At 41.5% G+C, this 21,098-nt stretch overlaps 1 protein-coding gene across 4 annotated transcripts in view; it reads left to right on the forward strand.

Annotated features, from left to right (window-relative positions):
- Positions 1-19,969, forward strand: part of PABPC1L (poly(A) binding protein cytoplasmic 1 like) — a 39,821-nt gene extending 19,852 nt beyond the window's left edge. For 2 of the 4 annotated variants that reach the window (XM_060230882.1, XM_060230883.1), the window contains exons 14-16: positions 13,786-13,916; positions 18,282-18,370; positions 19,647-19,969. In XM_060230882.1, coding sequence (XP_060086865.1) covers positions 13,786-13,916; positions 18,282-18,365 — 215 coding nt within the window. In that variant the 3' untranslated portion in view covers positions 18,366-18,370; positions 19,647-19,969. Of the gene's footprint in view, positions 1-13,785; positions 13,917-18,281; positions 18,371-19,563 lie in introns of all 4 variants that reach the window. The other 2 variants (XM_060230884.1, XM_060230885.1) reach the window with 1 other exon arrangement.
- Positions 19,970-21,098: the final 1,129 nt, after the last annotated feature.

Below are 21,098 nucleotides of genomic sequence, written 5' to 3' on the forward strand. Positions count from 1 at the left end.
CACACCCCGAGCCTGTTGGTAATCACTCAGTGCTTCTGGAACTGTATTCTTGTATAGGTTCAAGTAGCATGTCCTTTCTGAATTCTGAGACCTGCATTTAAACCATGATGCAAATTGAGCTCTCCATGTTTGTTTCCTTTATATCTTTGAAAAGTGCTGTAGTTGCCTCCTTTACTTTTTATGACTCCAGGCAAGGCAACAGATCACTGTTGGTTGCTAATTAGTTGACTTCTTTTTATTTTATTTTATATTACTTCCAATTTCAATTTATATGCCAGTTCATGGGGCTCAGGTCCAGAGCTTTTTTTGTAGCAGGAACTCCTTTGCATATTAGGCCACACACCCCTGATGCAGCCAATCCTCCTGGAACTTACAGTAGGTCCTGTACTAAGAACCCTGTAAGCGCTTGGAGGATAGGCTACATCAGGGGTGTGTGGCCTAATATGCAATGGAGTTCCTGCTTAAAAAAAAATCCCTGCTCAGGTTCATTAACAACAACAAAAAGTACAGTATAAAAACAGATTTAAAACAAGTTAAAATTACGAAGCATTAAATGGCATCAAATAAATACAGACAAATTTCCCACTCACCTTACGCCGCTCTCATGTTCCTCTTCTCAGTAGGGCTTCCTTCTGATTTCACACTATCTCCCCTGGGGCTGCAGCTAGCTTCAGCTTTTTTGTGCTGCAAACAGAAACCGGTTTTTAGAGGTTTCTGTTTGCAGCATGAAAAAGCTGACGCTGGAGGACTTCCGGAAAGATGGCGTGGTGAGACACAGGGCATCGCTGAGCTCCGGCGTGCACTGTGATTTAGAGCGCTCCAGAGAGGTCCTTCTTCGCAGGGGGTCTCTTAAGAAGCGTCTGAAAGACGCATCGAAGCTTGGGGGAGCTGGTTGGGGGTTTAGGAGAAACGCGGAGGCGTCCCTTCTACCCCAGCCTGTCCCTCGCCTGGAGCTCTCCAACGCATAGCGCAACAACCAGGCCTCCGGAATAGGAGCGGAGGGGGCAACCGAACTCAGATGAACTGCCCTAAGCTAAGATTAATTTGAAAATTGCTAATTGCTAACATAAAAGAAATATCAAGAAGAGAAGCTATTGAAGAATATAAAAAATTACCGATCGGCGGAGAAGCGGGGAGCGAAAGACGGACCAGAAGCGGCTGGCAACGCGGCGCGGCAACGGAGAGGCGGAAGGGGCCATACAAGGGGAGAGGCGGAAGGGGCCATACAAAGTTTGACCGGGCGAGAGCGGCGGTGGCGGTAGCGGCTGAATAGTAGCGGCTGAACAGATCAGACAACTACTGGAATCCGAGGCATCGGCGGCCCTGAGTCAAGCGGAGACGGCCACAACAGAGCTTGGAAAAAGTGCCGGGGCGTCGGGGTGAGTCGACGGAGAGGCGAAAAGGAAGCGGGCGGTGAAGCGGTGGAGCGGAGAAACGGCAACGGGTCTACTGAACAGATGTGGTGAACGGAGAGTCGGGGAGAAATAGCCTGGTGTATGGCTTAGAGCGAGGCAGCATGGCGGAAGATGGCGCTGAGTGGTGAGTGAAAGAGAAAGCGGTGGCAGAGAGCGGGCTAAGAGCAAAAGACTTGTGACGGGAATATAGAAGGCGTCTGGGAAGAGAAGAAGGTCAATAAGACCGAAAGAGAAAGAGAAGGAGAGAAGGAGAGAAAGAAAAGGAGAGATAGAACCAAGGCTTAATCAAGAGAGGGAGAGGCAGTTCTTAGCAGGGAATTCTGCGGCTGTCCCTCCCTTGAAGAAAGGGTGAGAAATAAGAAGATATAAGAACCAGAGAAACAGAGACAGAGACTAAGACTATATATAGAAACTTTTTGGGACAGACTGCAAGCGGTTGAATAAAAGGGGAGAAAGAAGACAGAAGAAAGGAAGAAGAAGATAAGAAGCCAACAAGAAGAAAGAAGAAAGAAAATAAAGTAAAACTAACAAGACTGAACTTTAAATTTACAGTGGATCTCAGCTGTAATGATCATATTGAACTGTGAGTTGTGTGGGATGAATTCTGAATATTATATTAATGCCAAATATCATTATATTAATGCCAAATAATGAATTGTTAACGTGAAAAAGGTTGGGGGAAGAGATACTGATTTATAATTTTCTATTTGTTTAGGGATTGATGAAATGTGGAATTGATTTACCAATGAAATTGATTTATTGATTTTGGGGAAGACACAACAAAAGGAAATGATGGGGGTTTGACTTAAATAATCATCAGTAGCAGTTAAAATAGCCCATAATTTTTGAATGGCCAATATATACTAACATGCTGAAGTAATTACTTTGTGTTGTGAGTAATAATTGAAATAGAAGTAATATAAAGCCAGGAGAAAGTTACTTTATATTGTGTTAGTGACCAGAAAGATTATGGGAGATAAAGAGAAAAAAGAAAGACAGATGGAGGCCAAAATCAAAAAAGTGGGCCAGGGCACCTCACCGGGAGGTCAAAGAACTTTACCACCAACAGATAACCAGGAAGCTATAGAGAAATTGCAAGCGATAATGGTGGCAAGCTTTAAGCAAAGCCAAGAAGCTCTGGAAGGGATGAAAATGGATCTGATGGGGGAGATTAAAAAAACGAATGACAAAATGGATGATTTTCAAAAACAACTATTAGCAAACACACAGCAAGTGCATAGTTTGGTTGCTAAAGTGGAAAGACTGGAAGATCAAAATAAAGCCACCACAGTGACGGTACGAGAAAATCAGAATGAATTAGTGGAGCTGGAAGACAAAGTAGCGAAATTAGAAATGGAAAAGGCGGCATACGTATTAAGGTTCCAGAATATCCCAGAAGCTAGGGGAGAGAACTTAGAGGAAAAAATTCTGGAGATACTAAATACAGAGGAAGAGAAATTATTGGAGGGAGGAAAGAGCGAGATTGACTGGGTAAGAAGAATATCTTCCTCCTATTCCAGAAGACATAACCTGCCAAGGGAAGTTTTAGTAAGGTTTGTTCGAATAGCGATCTGTGAAAAGATTCAAAAAAAGGCAAGAGACGAAGGCTTATCCTGGCAAAATATTAATATAAAAGTCTTGAAAGATGTTCCCTGGACAATTCGCCAAAGAAGACAAGGATATAAGAAGCTGACCAGCTGGCTATTGAAGCAGTCAATTCAATTTAGATGGCTGGTGCCAGAAGGAATCTTTTTCACGTACCAGGCCAAGAGGTATAACATCACTACCTTGGGGAAAATGGAAGAATTCTGGGACAGCTTTGTAGCCTCAAGTAACCAGAGCTCTGATATAGAGGAAGATCAAGAGGAAGAAACAGACCTGTGTGGAAAAGAAGCAGAGGATACCTGCAAGTTCAGAAGAGAAGGAGTCAGAACAAGACAATTCACTAAAAGAGACCAAAGAGCAACCGAAGGAAGTAAAACGATTTTAGGATGAACAAAACGATGGGACTACAGATTGTATCGGTAAATGTGAACGGTTTAAATGAACCAAAGAAGAGAAGGAAAACCTTTTTACTACTTCAGAAAACTAAAGCCCAAATAATTTGCCTTCAGGAAACGCATATAAAGGAAAGCGATACGAAGTTTTTACAAAATAAGAGATTGGGACAGTTATATTGTTTGTGTGATGAAGGGAAGAGGAGAGGAGTAGCCATATATGTTCACCATAATATAGACTCCAAACTGATTTATAAAGATGAAATGGGAAGGATCCTGATAATAGAAACAACAATTAACAAAAAAAAGATATTGCTTGTAAACATATACGCACCGAATGACAAACAAGAAAATTTCTATTAAAAAGTACATGAGAAATTAGTGGAATTACAAATCGAAGCTTGTTGCATTATAGGAGATTTTAATGCGGTATTTGATGCCCAAAAAGATAAAAAATTCGAAAAGTTAAAGAAAAATCCATCACGTAGTGTCTTGCCAAAAGCTTTTCTCAAGATGGTAGAGGAGTTGAGTCTTATTGATATCTGGAGGGTTAAGAACCCACAAACAGAAGATTTTACACACTTTTCACAAGCTCACAGGTGCTGGTCCAGAATCGACATGTGTTGGATGACGATAGGCCTGATCCCGCAAGTTAATCAAGCCAACATTCTCCCGAAAACATTTGCCGACCATAACCCATTGCAACTGATGATACATTGTCCATCAAGGAATAGTCGTTGGACTTTGAATACTCAAATTTTAAAAGAGACTGCATTTCTGGAAGGGGCGAAAAAAGAAATAAAAGAATTTTTTCAGCGTAATGTGGAAGAAGATACCAGCATCCAGAATATTTGGGATACTTTCAAGGCCTTTTTTAGGGGAATGGCTATTAGCTTCACAGCAAAAAGAAATCGGGAACGGATGAAATTATTTAATGAATTAGTAAAAGATTTAAAAGAACAGGAGAGACAACAAAAAATTAAAAATACGAAAGAGATAAAAGGAAAAATACAAGCTACGCAACATAGAATTAATTTATGGCTAACAGAAGAACTGGAAAGGAAAATGAAATGGACCAAGCAAAACTTTTTCGAAAATGCAAATAAAACAAGCAGATGGTTAGCATATAAACTCAAAAAGGAAAAAGAAAAAAAAATTATAAGATCACTCATAAATCAAGAAGGTGAAGAGACTACAAAAGAAGACCAAATGGAACAAATAATCAAATGTTTTTATCAAAATCTATACAAAAAACAGGATATTGAAGAACAACGGCAAGACGAATATATTCAAAGCATTAATATGAAACAAATTACGAAAGAACAACAGAACTCATTGGATAGTTCTATCACAATCCATGAGATAATTGAAGCAATTAAGCAGCAGAAATCCAACAAAACGCCCGGTCTGGATGGTCTTCCGGTGGAAGTATATAAAACTTTTGAAGATATACTCTTAATTCCCTATAAAAAATTGTTAGAGAAAATTCAGGAGTCAGCAATAATTCCAACATCCTGGAGAGAGGCGTTGATTACATTAATCCATAAAGAAGGAACAGAGTCTAAGGAAATCATAAATTATAGACCAATTTCTCTCCTAAACGCAGACTACAAAATTTTCGCAACAATACTGACAAATAGATTTAAGAAAGTAGTAACCAATATAGTGCAAGAAGATCAAACGGGTTTTATACCGGGTAGAATGATGCGACAGAACTTAAGATATTTTTTGAACATCTTAGAATACTATAAAGATCATCCGGACAAACAATTTGCAGGAATTTCATTGGACGCTGAAAAAGCGTTCGATAACGTGAACTGGAATTTCATGAGCAAAGTGTTGGAAGCTGTTGGTTGTGGCAAGAACTTTAAGAAGCTGATTGAGGCTATATACACTAAACAAAAAGCAAGAATTAATATAAATGGGAACAACTCTGGATTTGTGGAAATAGAACAGGGGACCAGACAGGGATGTCCTCTCTCACCTCTCCTTTTTGTAACTACAATAGAATTTTTGATTCAAAAAATAAGAGAGGATACCGAAATTAGGGGCCTGAAGGTAAAGAACGAAGAATTTAAGATTCAAGCATTTGCAGACGACCTGCTGTTTTTCCTGGAGGATCCTATATCTTCGATTGATAAGCTAATAATGAACTTGAAACAATTTGGAGAAGTTTCTGGATTCAAAGTTAATACACAAAAAACCAAATTCCTAACTAAAAACATGACTAAAGAACAAATTAAACAATTAGAAGATAAATCGGGCTTCAAAAAAGAGAAGAAAATTCGATATTTGGGAATCTATTTAACAAACGACGTGAAATCTCTCTATTGTGACAACTACGAGAAGATTTTAAAAGAAATTGAAACAGATTTGGAGAAATGGCGAGACTTGCAAATCTCCCTTTTGGGAAGAGTAGCCACTATAAAGATGAACACTCTGCCTAGAATTCTATTCCTATTCCAGATGATCCCAGTCCAACTTCCCAACTCGTTCTTTCAAAAGCTTAATAAAATGATTCTGACTTTTATATGGCAAAACAAGAAGCCAAGGATTAAGTTAAAAATTCTCCAAGAGAGCAAACTAAGAGGGGGTATGGCCTTACCAAACTGGTATTTATATTATAAAGCCTCCTGCTTAGCCTGGGCCAGAGACTGGTGTCTGTTAGAAAACAAAAGATTACTAGTTTTAGAGGGGGCAGGACTGACTAAAGGTTGGCATGCATATATTTGGTACCAGACCTCCCCAAAAAACACCAACTTCCAGGCACATGAAGTTCGAAAAGCAATTTATAAGATTTGGTTTGAGATTAAAAAGAAAATTTATACATATATTCCATTGTGGGTCTCACCAGTGGAAGCAACCACCCACCCTAATTTATATGACTGGGAGAACCCTCAAAACTACTCAACTCTGTTAGATACTAAAAATAATTTAAATCTGGAAGCAAATATAATCCCAGACTGGTGGGTCAGATGCCAAATTAAGTCAATATACCAATCTGACAAAAGCGTGGGATTTCCTAAAGATGCCAAAGTAAATGAATTTGACACAATAATACATGAACCCAAAAATCTTATTTCAAAAATCTATAGCTGGTTATTGGAGATGGAAATGCAGTCGGAAACGGTTAAAGAGTGCTGGATAAAGTGGTTACAGGACTTTGGCTATTCGATTGAATTGGAAGAATGGGAAAAGATCTGGAAATATAATATTAAATTGACTAAATCGGTAGTCTTCAAAGAAAACCTTTATAAAATGATGTATAGGTGGTACCTGACTCCAGCGAGATTAGCCAGAATGAACCCAACTTATAACGATAAATGCTGGAAATGTAAAAAAGCTAGAGGGACACTATACCACATTTGGTGGAACTGTGAAATTGCTAGGAAATTTTGGATACAAATAAGTATATGGATCCAAAAAGTATTAAAGAAAAGGTTGAAACACTCTCCCGAATTGTATTTGTTGAGTGTATGTAGAGAAAACTTAACACAGGGTGAGAAAAAATTGGTAATATATATGATTACAACAGCCAGAATTCTCTTCGCAAAATATTGGAAATCCCCCCAAATCCCGTGTAAGGAAGAATTTTTGTTCAAGTTACTGGAGTCTGCCGAAATGGATGTTTTAACCATAAGGTTGAGAGATGGAAACTGGCAAGAATGCATAAAAACCTGGGAACCAGTGTATTTATGGGCGAAAGGTATGGGATATGATATGAGACAGTAGACTTAATATCCCTACATGCTCCTAAAGCTCCTTTCACAGGTGGTGGTGGAAGATGGGTGGGTATGGGACATATGTTTTTCTTTTTTCCTTTCTTGTAAAGTTACTTTTTGGTGGTGTCTTTGGTTTTTTGTTTGTACTTTTTTGTTTGAATTTCAATAAATGTTTAATTTTTGGGAAAAAATAAATAAAAAAAAAGAAAAAAAGAAAAAGCTGACGCTAGCTGCAGCCCTAGGGCAGATAGTGTGAAATCAGAAGGAAGCCCCACTGAGAAGAGGAATGTGAGAGCGGTGTGAGGTGAGTGGGAAATTGGTTACAGTATGCATTACTGTCCCACAAGCAGGAGAAAGAAACGGGGGGGGGGGGGGGGAAGAGTGTGCCAGATAAGGTGGTACCTGTTTCTGTCCTCAACCAAAAGCCTGGTGGAACATCTCTGCTGTACATGCCCTGTAGAATTTCATAAGGTCCTGCAGGACACAGATATTATCTGGCAGAGAGTTTCACCAGGTAGAAGCCAGGGCTGAGAAGCTCTGGCTCTGGTCGAGGACAGCTGAACGTCTTCAGGGCTAGAGATTACCAGTAGATTATTTCCAGTGGAGCATAGAGCTCTTCGGGGAAGGAGGTCCAGAAGATATGTAGGGTTTGGGAATACTGAAAGGAGAAAGAAGGGCAAGCTTCTTCCTGCTGTTCCACTTTCTTCCAGCGTTCCAGTTTCTGGGATATGCTGGAGCCTTTTAGTCTGCTGCTAGATGTCTGCCCCAACCAGGGCAGATGGGAGAAGGATGTGGGGTAAAGCAAAGGATTTGAAGTACAGGAATCTTCTTCCTTGGAGGTTCTTCATCAATAATAGGCCAAATGAAACGCCACAAGTCTTATGAACTGAGTCACTGGATGCATTCACACTAAATAATGCATTTTGGAACTGGATTTTTACTGTAAGAATAACAAAAATCCAGTTGCAAAATACATTTAGTGTAGTGTGAACAAACCCACTGTCATGTCTTCCATAGATTTTAAACTGATGTACTAGTAATTCTTTCTCCTTGGGGAATTTTTTTTTTTTTTGAACTCTAGGGATCTCTTGCAGAGAATATTTCCAGACCACAGATTACAACTTCCAGGGTTCTCTGGGGATTGTCATAGCTGTTAAATTATACAACAGAAGTAAATATGCTTCGCAGATATTCCCTTAGTCTATTAATTGTCTTTGCTGAAGATCGTGGTGCCTGCTAGCTCTTAACTGGGTCAAAGAAACTAAAAGAGACTGAGCTTGCAGATCTCCTGTCATCTTTTAAAGGTAAATTTCAGGCATTCTTGGCCTTTGATCAGAACAGTACAGGGAGGGACTTCAGTCCTTCCACCTCCACTTGGTTATGCTTATTGAACCTGCCCCCCCTCCAAGTGCCATTACTAGTCTTACAAGGGAAAAAGACAGGCACCTGTCTTCTTCCCCATTCAGGCTAATAGCAACATGGAAGGAAGGGGGGCATTTTTGACAGGCAGAACAATGCAGGGATGGATTTAATCCTTTCTACCTTCCCTGCCCCCCACACCTGAAATTTACATTTTTAAAAACACCCTGGGAGTATCTGATCAACCATTTCATAGCAAACTATGTACTTCCTCTGGTGTTTAAGTGACTTTCCTAGTCTTTGGGAAACTTTGGCTATTTTTCATAGCAGCCAGAAGTTCGGTGAATCGTTCTGAACACTTATTCTGCTCTATGGTAAGTGATCGGTTGTCTACTAACAAGCCTGAACATCAATCAAAGCATTTTTCCCTAGCAACAGTTTTGGGATATGGCAGCAGGGATCTCTTAGCATGCTCAGGTTTCATGGGGAGGCCAGTTTTCCCTGCTGACTGAACAGCTGGTGTCTTCCTATGAGCTGATGAAGCAAAACTGTGTCACGAGCTGATGAAGTTAAACTGAATTCAGACTTAGCTAGATTATTAAAAGTGGGGCGACGCAGGCCCTTTCTATGCTGTCATTTGTCTTGGACATTTAGTAAGCCCTCTTTCAAGAGTTTAAACTAATACTCCATTCTTGGGAGAATTTTCCTTCATCAGCACACTATAGATTGCATGAATGAAATATGGCATACCTACTTCAACTTCTGTTTGGCTTACGTGTTTAGAATGGTTAAGGAAGGTGGAATTGCATTATGAGAACTGGGCATGATGAGCAATCACAGTAAAGATGACTGGAATGCAAGTGTAGTCAAATAGTCATATCTTGGGTTTGGAGATGAGGGACCTGGATTAAGAACATAAGCTGTTCTGGTTCAGACCAGCGGTCCATCTAGCCTTGCAGTTCCCATCCATAGCAGTCAACCAGTTGCCCTGGAGGGCCAATAGCATGGAATAGTGGTCAAGACCTTCCCTTGATGTCACCTCCTAGCACTGGTATTATGAGGTTTGCTGCCTCTGAATATGGAAGCTCCCTTTAATTACCATGGCTAGTAGCCCTGTCTTCCACAAATCTGCCTACCCTGTTTTCAAGCCTCCTGTGCTTATGGCAATGAATTCCGTAATTTGATTCCTCATTGAGTAAAAAAAGTATTTCCTTAGTCCTGAATCTATCATCCATCAACTTCATTGGGGTACCCCTTGTATTATGAATTCGTTTCCATTTTGTGATGGTTAATACATTATAAGGCCTTGGACTACATAGTTGTTTCTCAGCATCTCCCCACCCCCATTTGCAGTACTGAAATAAGGGTTTCTTCTTATCAAATGACTGAATGTTTGAAAACATAGTAATTAAGCAATGTTATAGACATTCTTACTCCCTAACCCAGATAGCATAGGCTAACCTGATCTTGTTAGATTTCAGAAGCTGAGCAGGGTTAGCCTAGTCCAGGGATGGCCAAACTTGCTTAATGTAAGAACCACAGAATGTTTGAGAGCCGCAAGACATGAACGTCAGACTTTTGAGAGCTGGAAGGAAGGAAAATAGATGGCGAGGGAGGGAGAGATGGAAAGAAAGCAACTTTAACTGTAAATGCATTCTCCAAGCTGGCCAATGGGGCAGTGGAGGCTTCAAGAGCAAGACAGTATGTGTGAAAGGGCCACATGTGGCTCCCAAGCTGGAGTTTGGCCACCCCACCCTAGTATGTATTTGGATGAGAGACCTCTTGGGAATACCAGGATTGCTATGAAGAGGCAAGCAATGGCAAACCATCTCTGAACACTTCTTGCCTTAAAAACCCTACAGGCTTGCCATAAGTTGACTGTAACTTGATGGCAAATATATATATGTAGTTAAGAAAATTGAAGCATCAGATCTGCAATGAGGCCCATCAAAACAAATAAATTTCATTTTATCTGGGAATACTGCCAATGGCTTGTGCTGTTAACCTTTGGTCAGGTGTCCCACCCAAATGGTGGTCCATGTTGGATTCCATTGTGTGAAAAACAGGGCCAAACTGGTGGGATGTCTGTGATTGCAACTCCAGTTGTAAACAGCAGGGAGGAGGGACTATCTAATCCCCACTCCGCTCAACAGCTGCAGTTGCAGATCCTCTGCTTGGCACTTAGTACCTAACTTTCTTACAGTTGTTCTGGTTTGTATGTCATTTATCATTCATCCTACATCCCCCAGCTATACGGACTTCTTTTAAAATCCAGTTTTGTGCATGGTCTGCCCATTCATGAAAAGAGACTTTGCTTTTTCTCTGGTTGATGATAGTAGGGGAGGATTCTGTTCTATTACACAAATCCAGTTGCTTCAAAGTACTATTAGATGTCTGAGGAGCCTTCATCCTTGCTTTCCTATATGTAAAAAATGTGCATAGCCAAATTATTCTGGTTCATAAGGCTGCACAACTTTTCTACAAAAATTTTTAGTGCCTTGTGAAACAAATTAACCTGGGTCCCAATCCGGAGAGGAGGAAGGACATGTGTACTATAGATAAGTAAAGAGCAGCAGTGGGTCAACATAGGGACAAACCAATCCAAACAAACAGAAACTGTAGGTAGAGGGGATCTAGGTAGGGATGGTGGCTCAGAGGCAGAGCATCTGCTTGGTAAACAGAAGGTCCCAGGTTCAATCCCTGGCATCTCCAACTAAAAAGGGTCCAGGCAAGTAGGCGTGAAAAATCTCAGTTTGAGACCCTGGAGAGCCGCTGCCAGTCTGAGTAGACAATCCTGACTTTGATGGACCGAAGGTCTGATTCAGTATAAGGCAGCTTCATATGTTCATATATGTTCAGGTGGGGGCTGGAGATGTCCAAGAAGATCAAGTGTGCAGCCTAGAACAACACTTGCTGCTTCTTTCAGTGCAAGAATTCAGCTGGAGGCACTGAAGGAACAAGATAAATTCTTGCATTGTACCAACTGTCTCTTGAAATATTTTGCTTCTAATATGGGTCAGCAGTGTGCTAATTGCAATAGGCGGGGGCCCTTATCTGGTTTCATCTTGCAATCTTGGCTGGTTTCCACTTTTTCTCTCTGCTATGTACTTCTGCTGAATCTCTCCCTGAGCCAGTGCTTCCCCCTCTCCCTTCATAATCCTGTAAGACAAAACCCAAGCACTGTAGGGAGAGAAGCAAGAGATTCAAGCTGTTGTCGTGTCCGTTGTGACCTTTTCAATCCCTTTTTAGTAGGATGAAAGCAAAAGGGGGGGTGGAGATCCCAACTACTACAATTAATGTTGGGAAGATGAATTATTATCAGAGAATGCTAGAACTGGTCATCCAATTATATCATTTGACAAAGAGAGCAAAAGGAAAGAAAAATGTATATGTACTGTATACATATACACTCTTTGCCTGAATATGCTTACAGCACTCATTGTACAAGATGCAGCAATTTTAGAGATTGCTCAGTGGTTTTAATCTAGCAACAAGTTTCATAGCCCTGTGGCGCAGAGTGGTAAAGCTGCAGTACTACAGTCAGAGCCCTGTGCTTACGACCTGAGTTCGATCCCAGCGGAAGCTGGCTCAGATAGCTGGCTCCAGGTTGACTCAGCCTTCCATCCTTCCAAGGTCAGTACAATGAGTACCCAGCTTGCTGGGGGGAAAGTGTAGAGACTGGGGAAGGCAATGGCAAACCACCCTGTAAAAGGTTTGCCGTGAATTGTTGCGAAAGCAACATCATCCCACAGTCGAAAATGACTGGTGCTTGCATGGGGGACTACCTTTACCATTTTTTTTAAAGTTTCATAGGTGTTTGACAGACTGATCATCAGCAATTGGCAACAATAGCCAAAAATGGAACCTCCATATTTGGGGGTTTTGTATCTCTGGTTACCAGATATTACGAGTAAGCCATAAGGGTGGCTTATCACACTTTTGGCTTCATTGTGGGAGACACAGATTACTCATTTGATCTGATCCTCCAAGAGTTATGTTCTTAAAGTGAGTAAAGCTGCTTAATCTTTGTAGGCAGTGAAAATGGTCTACAGCTATTTGGGACACAGTGAACTGTGGATGTGTTTCACGCCCTTCAACTTATGGCACTGTTAAAATCCTTATGTTAAAGTGTTAAAACTTAGAAGTTTGCTTGCTGAAGTTAGTGATGTCATGCAATGCATAAGGAAATGTATGCTTCAATGAATACTTTCAGATTTTTCAAAAAGGCCTTGAGACTTGGGAGAAGTATTGGCAAAGCTCCGCGTGTGTTTGAATCAGCCTTCCCTTTGGACAGCCCAAGCAGATATATAACGATATCCGATGCATCCATATGGGTGCTAGTATTCCTGGACATACTAATTAACTTCCATGATTTTAAATGTCATCTTAGTCTTTAGGAACATCTGAAGTGTGTTTCCTCCCCCATCCCTCATTCATAGGCTACTTCTTAGGACATCTGTATTCTTTCACAGCCTGATCAAAATGTGTTAGAAATCTGGTACTGAATCTATTACTGCATTGTGGAGAATGCTTGTTTGTTTGGCCTCTACCACTTTAAACATCTGGTGCTTTATAGAAGTTGCTGGCAATTACATACAAGTAGGGGCTAAGAGGAGCCAGAATCTCTGCTTGACATGCAGAAGGTCCCAGGTTCAGGCCCCAGAATATCCAGTTAAAAGGATCAGGGAGTCGGTAATGTGAAAGACCTTCACCTGTGACCCTGGAGAGATGCTGCCAGTCTAAGTACGTGGTACTTGACCTTGATGGACCAAGAGTCTGATTCAGTATAAGACAGCTTCCTGTATTCAGGTAAAAGTGTACTCCACAGCCCTTTTTCATAAAGCCATTTTGTTCAGTTCTCAGCTTGGATTTGGGGCTAGCTTTCCCATGTCAGAGGAAAATGATGTGGGAAAAGCGCATTATTGAATAAATGATTTGAGGTGTCAGAAGCAAGACCACATGTTGTAGAGTAAGACCAAAAAGATCTTGTGTAGGGGGGGAGAGAAGAAATCAGGGTCCTTACTGCATATAAGACAATCTAGTCATAACATGAACAGAACTCATCCACGGTGCCATCTCAAAGACAGTTTAACAGCAACCTGCGCACCTCATTCCTTAGCTGTAACGCTTTCTGATGCTCAAGTGTGGTAACTGAGGCATTTGGGAGAATGAGAATCTGGCTCTCTTCCTAGGCTGTTGTGCAAGAGCTGAAAGATGGATTTGCTACCTTTTCTGCTTAATTTTAAAATTCTGTAAATGCGACAAATGGCTTATCCTTTTTGTTATGCACAGGTGAACGCCTCTACCCACTAATTCATGCAATGCACCCTTCACTGGCTGGGAAGATCACAGGCATGCTGCTGGAGATAGATAATTCTGAGTTGTTGCTTTTGCTGGAGTCGCCAGAATCCCTCCACTCTAAGGTACTAGGGGACTGGGTCCAAAAACCTCCAACTCTGAAACTTCTTTTAAATTTGATTTTGATTCCTGCCCTTACTTGGAGCTTATGGTGGTGTGTATTTCCCCTTTTTTGTCCTTATAACATCCTTGAGAGAGAGGTTAGTGTAGGGAGAGTGATCAGACAAAGGTCACCTGGTGTGATGTATGGCCCAATAAGAATTTGAACCATGCTCTATCTTCCAATTCTGATACTCCAATCACTACACCATAATTGCTCCCACAGTCATTTTTACTGAATAAAATTGTGCTTCATTTCTTAAGTTGCAAATTCTATAAAATTTGCACGCCTTCAGAATGTGCATTCCAGCACGTGTTATCAGAATCTGGAATGCATTTGGGATTGGGGGGGTGGGGAGAATTGCGTATTTGGGACCATCCAAAAGGTCTGATAAGTAAGAGAGTTTCACCTCTAACAACTTGAATTTCCACTTTGCCTTTGTTTTCTTTCACACCTAGCAAAGTCTCTTGGCTGTAATGTGTGTCTGATTTCTCACTCTTCTCTGTGCAGATATATATATCTGCATTAAACGACTGGTTTGCTTGGTGTGATACAAACACACGCTTTCTTCATAAGATTAAAAACATGATTTTAAAATAACTGTAATGGTGGTAGTAATAAGCATGCTAGTCTGGGGAAGAGGAAGGAGAGCATTCACATGACATAACTGAGAGATGTTAATTTTGGGAAAAGATACCGAGTGTGCAGGGCTTTGCTTCTAGTTTTGGCAATTCAAAGCAGCAGACTGTCATGTAAAGGCCTGCAATCCCTCTGGTTAAGTTCTGTGTAAACACACTGAAGTAAGGAGCAGACTAAGGGTTGGAGCCTACAGATTGTCCACCTGTGGTCCTTTCCTCCAGCATTCAGCAAAGTACTTCTGCTAGTGGGAACAGATGTGAAGGAAGGATCCAACCCACACTAAATATTTAGTTGTTCCTCTCACTCCACTTGAAGACTTGGAGCCATCTGAAAACCTACTTGGTGTTTCATAGAAAGTTCATGATCTGAATGCTTTCAGAGCCAGTTTGGTGTAGTGGTTAAGTGTGCAGACTCTTATCTAGGAGAACCAGATAAGAAGCAGAGATAATATATTAGAAGCAGGAAACCAGCCAGGGAGGCAGTGGGGCCCTTGGATGACCAAGAGATAAAAGGATTACTGAAGGAGGATAGGGAAATGGCTGAGAAGCTAAATGAATTTTTTGCCTCCATCTTCACTGTGGAAGATGAGAAGTGTTTGCCTGCTCTGGAACCACTTCTATTGGAAGGGGTGTTGAAAGACCTGAGCCAGATTGAGGTGACAAGAGAGGAGGTCCTACAACTGATGGACGAATAAAAAACTAATAAGTCACCGGGTCCGGATGGCATACATCCAAGGGTTCTGAAAGAACTCAAAGTTGAACTTGTGGATCTTCTGACAAAAATATGTAATCTTTCATTGACATCTGCCTCCGTTCCTGAGGACTGGAAGGTAGCAAATGTCACCCCCATCTTTAAAAAGGGTTCCAGAGGAGATCCGGGTAACTACAGGCCAGTCAGTCTGACTTCAATTCCGGGAAAGTTGGTAGAAACCATTATCAAGGACAGAATGAGTAGACACATTGATGAACACGAGTTATTGAGGAAGACTCAGCATGGGTTCTGTAAGGGAAGATCTTGCCTGTTACAGTTCTTTGAGGGGGTGAACAAACATGTGGACAAAGGGGACCCAATAGATGTTGTTTACCTTGACTTCCAGAAAGCTTTTGATAAAGTTCCTCATCAAAGGCTCCTTAGTAAGCTTGAGAGTCATGGAGTAAAAGGACAGGTCCTCTTGTGGATCAAAAACTGGCTAATTAATAGGAAGCAGAGAGTGAGTATAAATGGGCAGTCTTCGCAGTGGAGGGACGGTAAGCAGTGGAGTGCTGCAGGGCTCAGTACTGGGTCCCATGCTCTTTAACTTGTTCATAAATGATTTGGAGTTGAGAGTAAGCAGTGAAGTGGCCAAGTTTGCGGATGACACTAAATTGTTCAGGGTGGTAAGAACCAGAGAGGATTGTGAGGAACTCCAAAGGGATCTGTTGAGGCTGGGTGAGTGGGCGTCAACGTGGCAGATGAGGTTCAATGTGGCCAAGTGCAAAGTAATACACATTGGGGCCAAGAATCCCAGCTAAAAATACAAGTTGATGGGGTGTGAACTGGCAGAGACTGACCAAGAGAGAGATCTTGGGGTTGCGGTAGATAACTCATGGAAAATGTCAAGACTGTGCGATTGCATTAAAAATGGCCAATGCCATGCTGGGAATTATTAGGAAGGGAACTGAAAACAAATCAGCCAGTATCAAAATGCCCCTGTATAAATCGATGGTGCGGTCTCATTTGGAATACTGTGTGCAATTCTGGTCCCCGCACCTCAAAAAGAATATTATAGCACTGGAAAAAGTGCAGAAAAGGGCAACTAGAATGATTACAGGTTTTGAACACTTTCCCTATGAAGAAAGGTTAAAACGCTTGGGGCTCTTTAGCTTGGAGAAACGTCGACTGCGCGGTGACATGATAGAGGTTTACAAGATTATGCATGGGATGGAGAAGGTAGAGAAAGAAGTACTTTTCTCCCTTTCTCACAATACAAGAACTCGTGGGCATTCAATGAAATTGCTGAGCAGTCGGGTTAAAACGAATAAAAGGAGGTACTTCTTCACCCAAAGGGTGATTAACATGTGGAATTCACTGCCACAGGAAGTGGTGGCAGCTACAAGCACAGACAGCTTCAAGAGGGGGTTAGATAAAAATATGGAGCGGAGGTCCATCAGTGACTATTAGCCACAGTGTGTGTATATATATATATGTGTGTGTGGGTGTATGTATATATATATATATATATATATATATATATATATATATATATATATATATATATGAATTTTTGGCCACTGTGTGATACAGAGTGTTGGACTGGATGGGCCATTGGCCTGATCCAACATGGCTTCTCTTATGTTCTTATTAACCGGGTTTGATTCCTCACTCATTCACTTTCAGCTGCTGGAATGGCCTTGGGTTAGCCATAGCTATCATAGGGGTTGTCCTTGAAAGGGCAGCTGCTGTGAGAGCCCTCTCAGCCCCACCCATCTCACAGGGTGTCTGTTGTGGGGGGAGAAGATATAGGAGATTGTAAGCCGCTCTGAGTTTCTGATTCAGGGAGAAGAGCAGGGTATAAATCTGCAGACTTCTTCTTCTTGTTCTACTTCTAGAAGTTAGCAGAACTATGAACTGATGAATTCATAGAGAACAAATTGTAAAAGCCCTGTTTTTTAAAAAATGGATGGGGAGGGCAACAGAATCTCTGGTAAAAAAAAAAGCCATTCTTAGTGCATAAAATTGGAAGTGCTGCAACATTTACTTTGTCACTTGCCTTCAGTTTTGATGATAAAAATCCCTAGAAACCATTTAATAAGACGTTAAGTCAGCTGTGTTGAGTACACTCCTCTTTCCTACTTTTTCCCTCCAACCGGTTTGCAAGAACTTTTCCTTTCACGACTTGAAAAAATGGCAAGCAGGAGTGGCAGGGCTGCTTCTAGAAACATCTCAGACTCTTTGACTCTTCAGCATGAGAAAGATTTCCAGGTACCTTGAAGGCTCCTGTGGTGCATTCTGAACACATGGCCCAATGAAAAAAATTATGTATATATTTAGATTTTTTGACTCCCTTGCTACTGCAGGCTTCAAGGTGAGGTAACAACATATTAATAAAAACAATAATAAATTAAAACAGTTCAAGTATCAATGGTCAGATGGCATAATAATGTAATCTCATTAGGGTCATTTAACCATATCAAAACCAGGGCAAGGTCCACAAAGAGAGGGGGGGGCTATCAGATGGAGTTATTCCAGGGTTGCCTAGCAACCCTGGTATTCCCAGGAGGTCTCCCATCCACAGTTATTCCAGGCCACTGGCTCTGGGATGAGAGAACCAGGGCTTTTTTTGAGCAGGAATGCACAAGAATGCAGTTCTGGCTGGCTTGGTGTCAGGGGGTGTGGCTTTATATGCAGATGAGTTCTTACAAAGCATTTCAGAATGTGGCTCTTCACAAGTGTCCACCTGCATTCTGAGGCAATGCAATCCAGTTCTACCCCTTCATTCTGCTACATGTGTTAACCAGCGCTAAACACTGGATACCAAAACAGCGAGGCTTTAATGAATGGTTCTTTTCTGCCTGTATAGCAACTTTCCTTTTGGGAAGGGTGGCACTGCTAGTGTGGCAGACTTTGGTTGTCCAAGGTGTCACTAAATCATTCATGCTGGTGCATCAGGATTTTATTAAATGACCATGTTGAGCTTTGATTTTTTTTTTAGATTGAAGAAGCAGTTGCTGTCCTTCAGGCACACCAAATCTCTGAATCTACCCACAAGAGCAGCTCAACAGCCTTTCTCCAGTGACCAAGGTGGGTATGGAAAAACCAGATGGGTATAAAAGCATTTGGTTCCTTTCTAGCCACAGTGTGGAAATTCCATAAGACCTGTTGATTATGCTTGACTGTGATATCTTTAAACCAGTTTTGCACAGATCAAAATTTTGTTTCTATATTGTGAACTGTTAGGGGAAAAACATGTAAGACAGGAGCTTTGTGGTGTCATGATGGAGGAACAATAGAGGTATTTAGTTTCAATGGAAATTAAGGAAGAGAGCTAGAGCAATGGACTGGGATCTGGTTTGTCAGTTACAGGGCAGGCTTTTGTGCCTGGCAAAGCAAGTCAAATGCTGACAAAGCTCCAATACTTTCCACGGTGCAATCCGGTAGGAATGGATGGTGGTGAAGTATGAAGAGGAGAGCCAGTAGCCAGGATGGAGCCAATAGGTGAACTGTGCGTTATCTGAAATGCTGATTTGCTACACAAAGTTTTTAAAGTAGCTTTTTATTTGACAAGATTCTTTCAGTAAAGGAGAGCTACTTTTTAGAATAGGTAAACATATGGCTAGAAATAAGGGCTAGGCTGTACCTCCAAAACTTTGTTGTTGTTTTCCAAAAAAACCCTCCTCTTCGCTGATTTTTCTTCCACTGTGCTGCAACTTGTAGAAATAGATTTACAGGCTCTGCAGGGGTCGGGGTCAGGAGTGCACTGGTACATCACCAAGAAGTGGCATAGGGTTTCCTAGCTACTCTCTGTCATTTCCAGGTTTTCTTGGAAAGTGATGTAATCACCCATGTGACTCTGCTGGGTTTTTTTGTCCTGCCAATGCTTGGACTGGCAGCGGGTAATGGGAGCTGGGAAAAGGAGATCCCCCGCCCTAGCCAGGTGACTGTCAAGCCTATATGTGCATCAGCCCTTGTGAATTTAGTTTTTATTGTTGTACTGCCTTGCCTGAATTGTTTTTTAAACAATCCGAAACAGGAAAATAATGTATATCACTGGTATTCAGACTGCGGCTCACAAAGAGCTGCATTTACTTTCTTCCCTGGCATGCCTCTAGGAGTGGCCCACTTTCGAAGGACATGGCATAGCTGCCATATTGGGGAATGGTGTTCAGAAGAGAGCCATAGGAGAGCATGCCAAAGCACAGGTGGCCCCTGCGCCACTGTGAATATCACTGGTGTATATCACATTACATATTTGCTCCATTTTCTTTGCTGCCAAGGTGACTCCACCATTCAAATTTGGAAGATGGTCTTATGTGCATTGTTTGACTTCTGCATTTAATGAAGTATGTATTTGATGCAGGAAAACAGACAAACCTGTTGCTCTGCGTAATACAAGACTGAAGAGAGTGGCGCCATCTGAGAAACACATCACCTATACGTTGTCAAAGCCTTCTTCTGTATATGTACACAGGCCTGCTTCTTGTGCAAAATCTAACCCTGTTGTGAATTATACTTTCATTTGTGCACTTAAGAGCCACTGCAGTTTCTTTTCCGGACTGACAAATTGTTATCTAGATTTGAAATATATGTATATATCTCTCACACGAGTACTGTGCTGGCAGGCCTAGTAGTGATGATGGGAGAATAAAGCGGAACAAAATCAGTTCCCTTGGTGAAAAATGATACTATTGGTTGTGGGTTTGTTTTTTTAAAGTTAATTTCTCAATGCTGGCCATTTTTATTAGCTTTAATCTTTAAAAAAGCAACACTGGGGCCTGCACAGATTTTTTTTTAATTTGTTCCTGTCGACATGATAAAGACCATAAGCTTCACTTCATCAGCCCTTGGTGTCCTTTTCTAAAAAGTTGTTCGCTAGCAGTCACTGTATAAACAATATTTCTGGGTGTGCTGTAGGGTAAACACCCCACTCCTCCTCAGATGTTAGTGTGAGAAACAAGTGTGAAGCATTCTAAGTTCAGCTAGAATGCAGAGATGGCTTTAAAAAACCCAAATGACGCAGGGCAACTAGTATAGAGAAATATAGGTTTTAAAAAACCCACATTTCTCCAGGGATTGCATTCAGTAGGTGCTCACAAGAGCACAGCTCCTGAACCTCCAGCCAGGTTCTGCATGCAGTGGGGAGATCTCGGGGCATATGCAAATGAGATATGCTACTGAGCTCCTGCACCCTTTTTCTACAAAACAACCCCATACCAATTGCCCCATGTCCCCTTTGGCAGACGGGTACTCAGTTTTGTGTAAGCTATTGAGATGGCATTTACCTCCTTTACTTGTGCAGAAACTTCCGTAATGAATACAGCAGCTGAAGTAAAAAGGACTTAAAAGACTTAACAGGGAATGCAGTCTCAGCTGACACTTGGAAGTGTGCAGGACTTGCAAATGGTTTCTCTTCTTAAGGTGGCTCGTATCTAATACATAGTTTGCATTGCATATAATTACATTGCAGAATATTAGCATTTTGATGTCTGTGAAAGAAAATCATCCTGAAGCAGTGCAAGGGCAGAAATCCTCTCCCCTTCTGCTGATTGAATAAGGTGGAAATGATCCCCAAGTTCCACAAAATTGTCTGTCCAGTCCTTTCACAGTTGATGGGGAAAAACTAGTGCAATAAAGAACCTTTCCCCTAGAAATAGAGGCAGGATGTGGGAAGAGGGCAGGAGCAGAGACTAAGAATACCCCTCTCTCAGTGTCCCGTATCTCGTGTCAGGAACATCCAAATGAAGTGAAATACAATATATAGTCACAGTTATTAAATGTGGATTGTCAACAGGGCTCTGTGGCCTGTGCTGAA

This window comes from Heteronotia binoei, chromosome 2 (genome assembly GCF_032191835.1).
Source record: "Heteronotia binoei isolate CCM8104 ecotype False Entrance Well chromosome 2, APGP_CSIRO_Hbin_v1, whole genome shotgun sequence".
In the NCBI taxonomy this organism is placed as follows: Eukaryota; Metazoa; Chordata; class Lepidosauria; order Squamata; family Gekkonidae; genus Heteronotia; species Heteronotia binoei.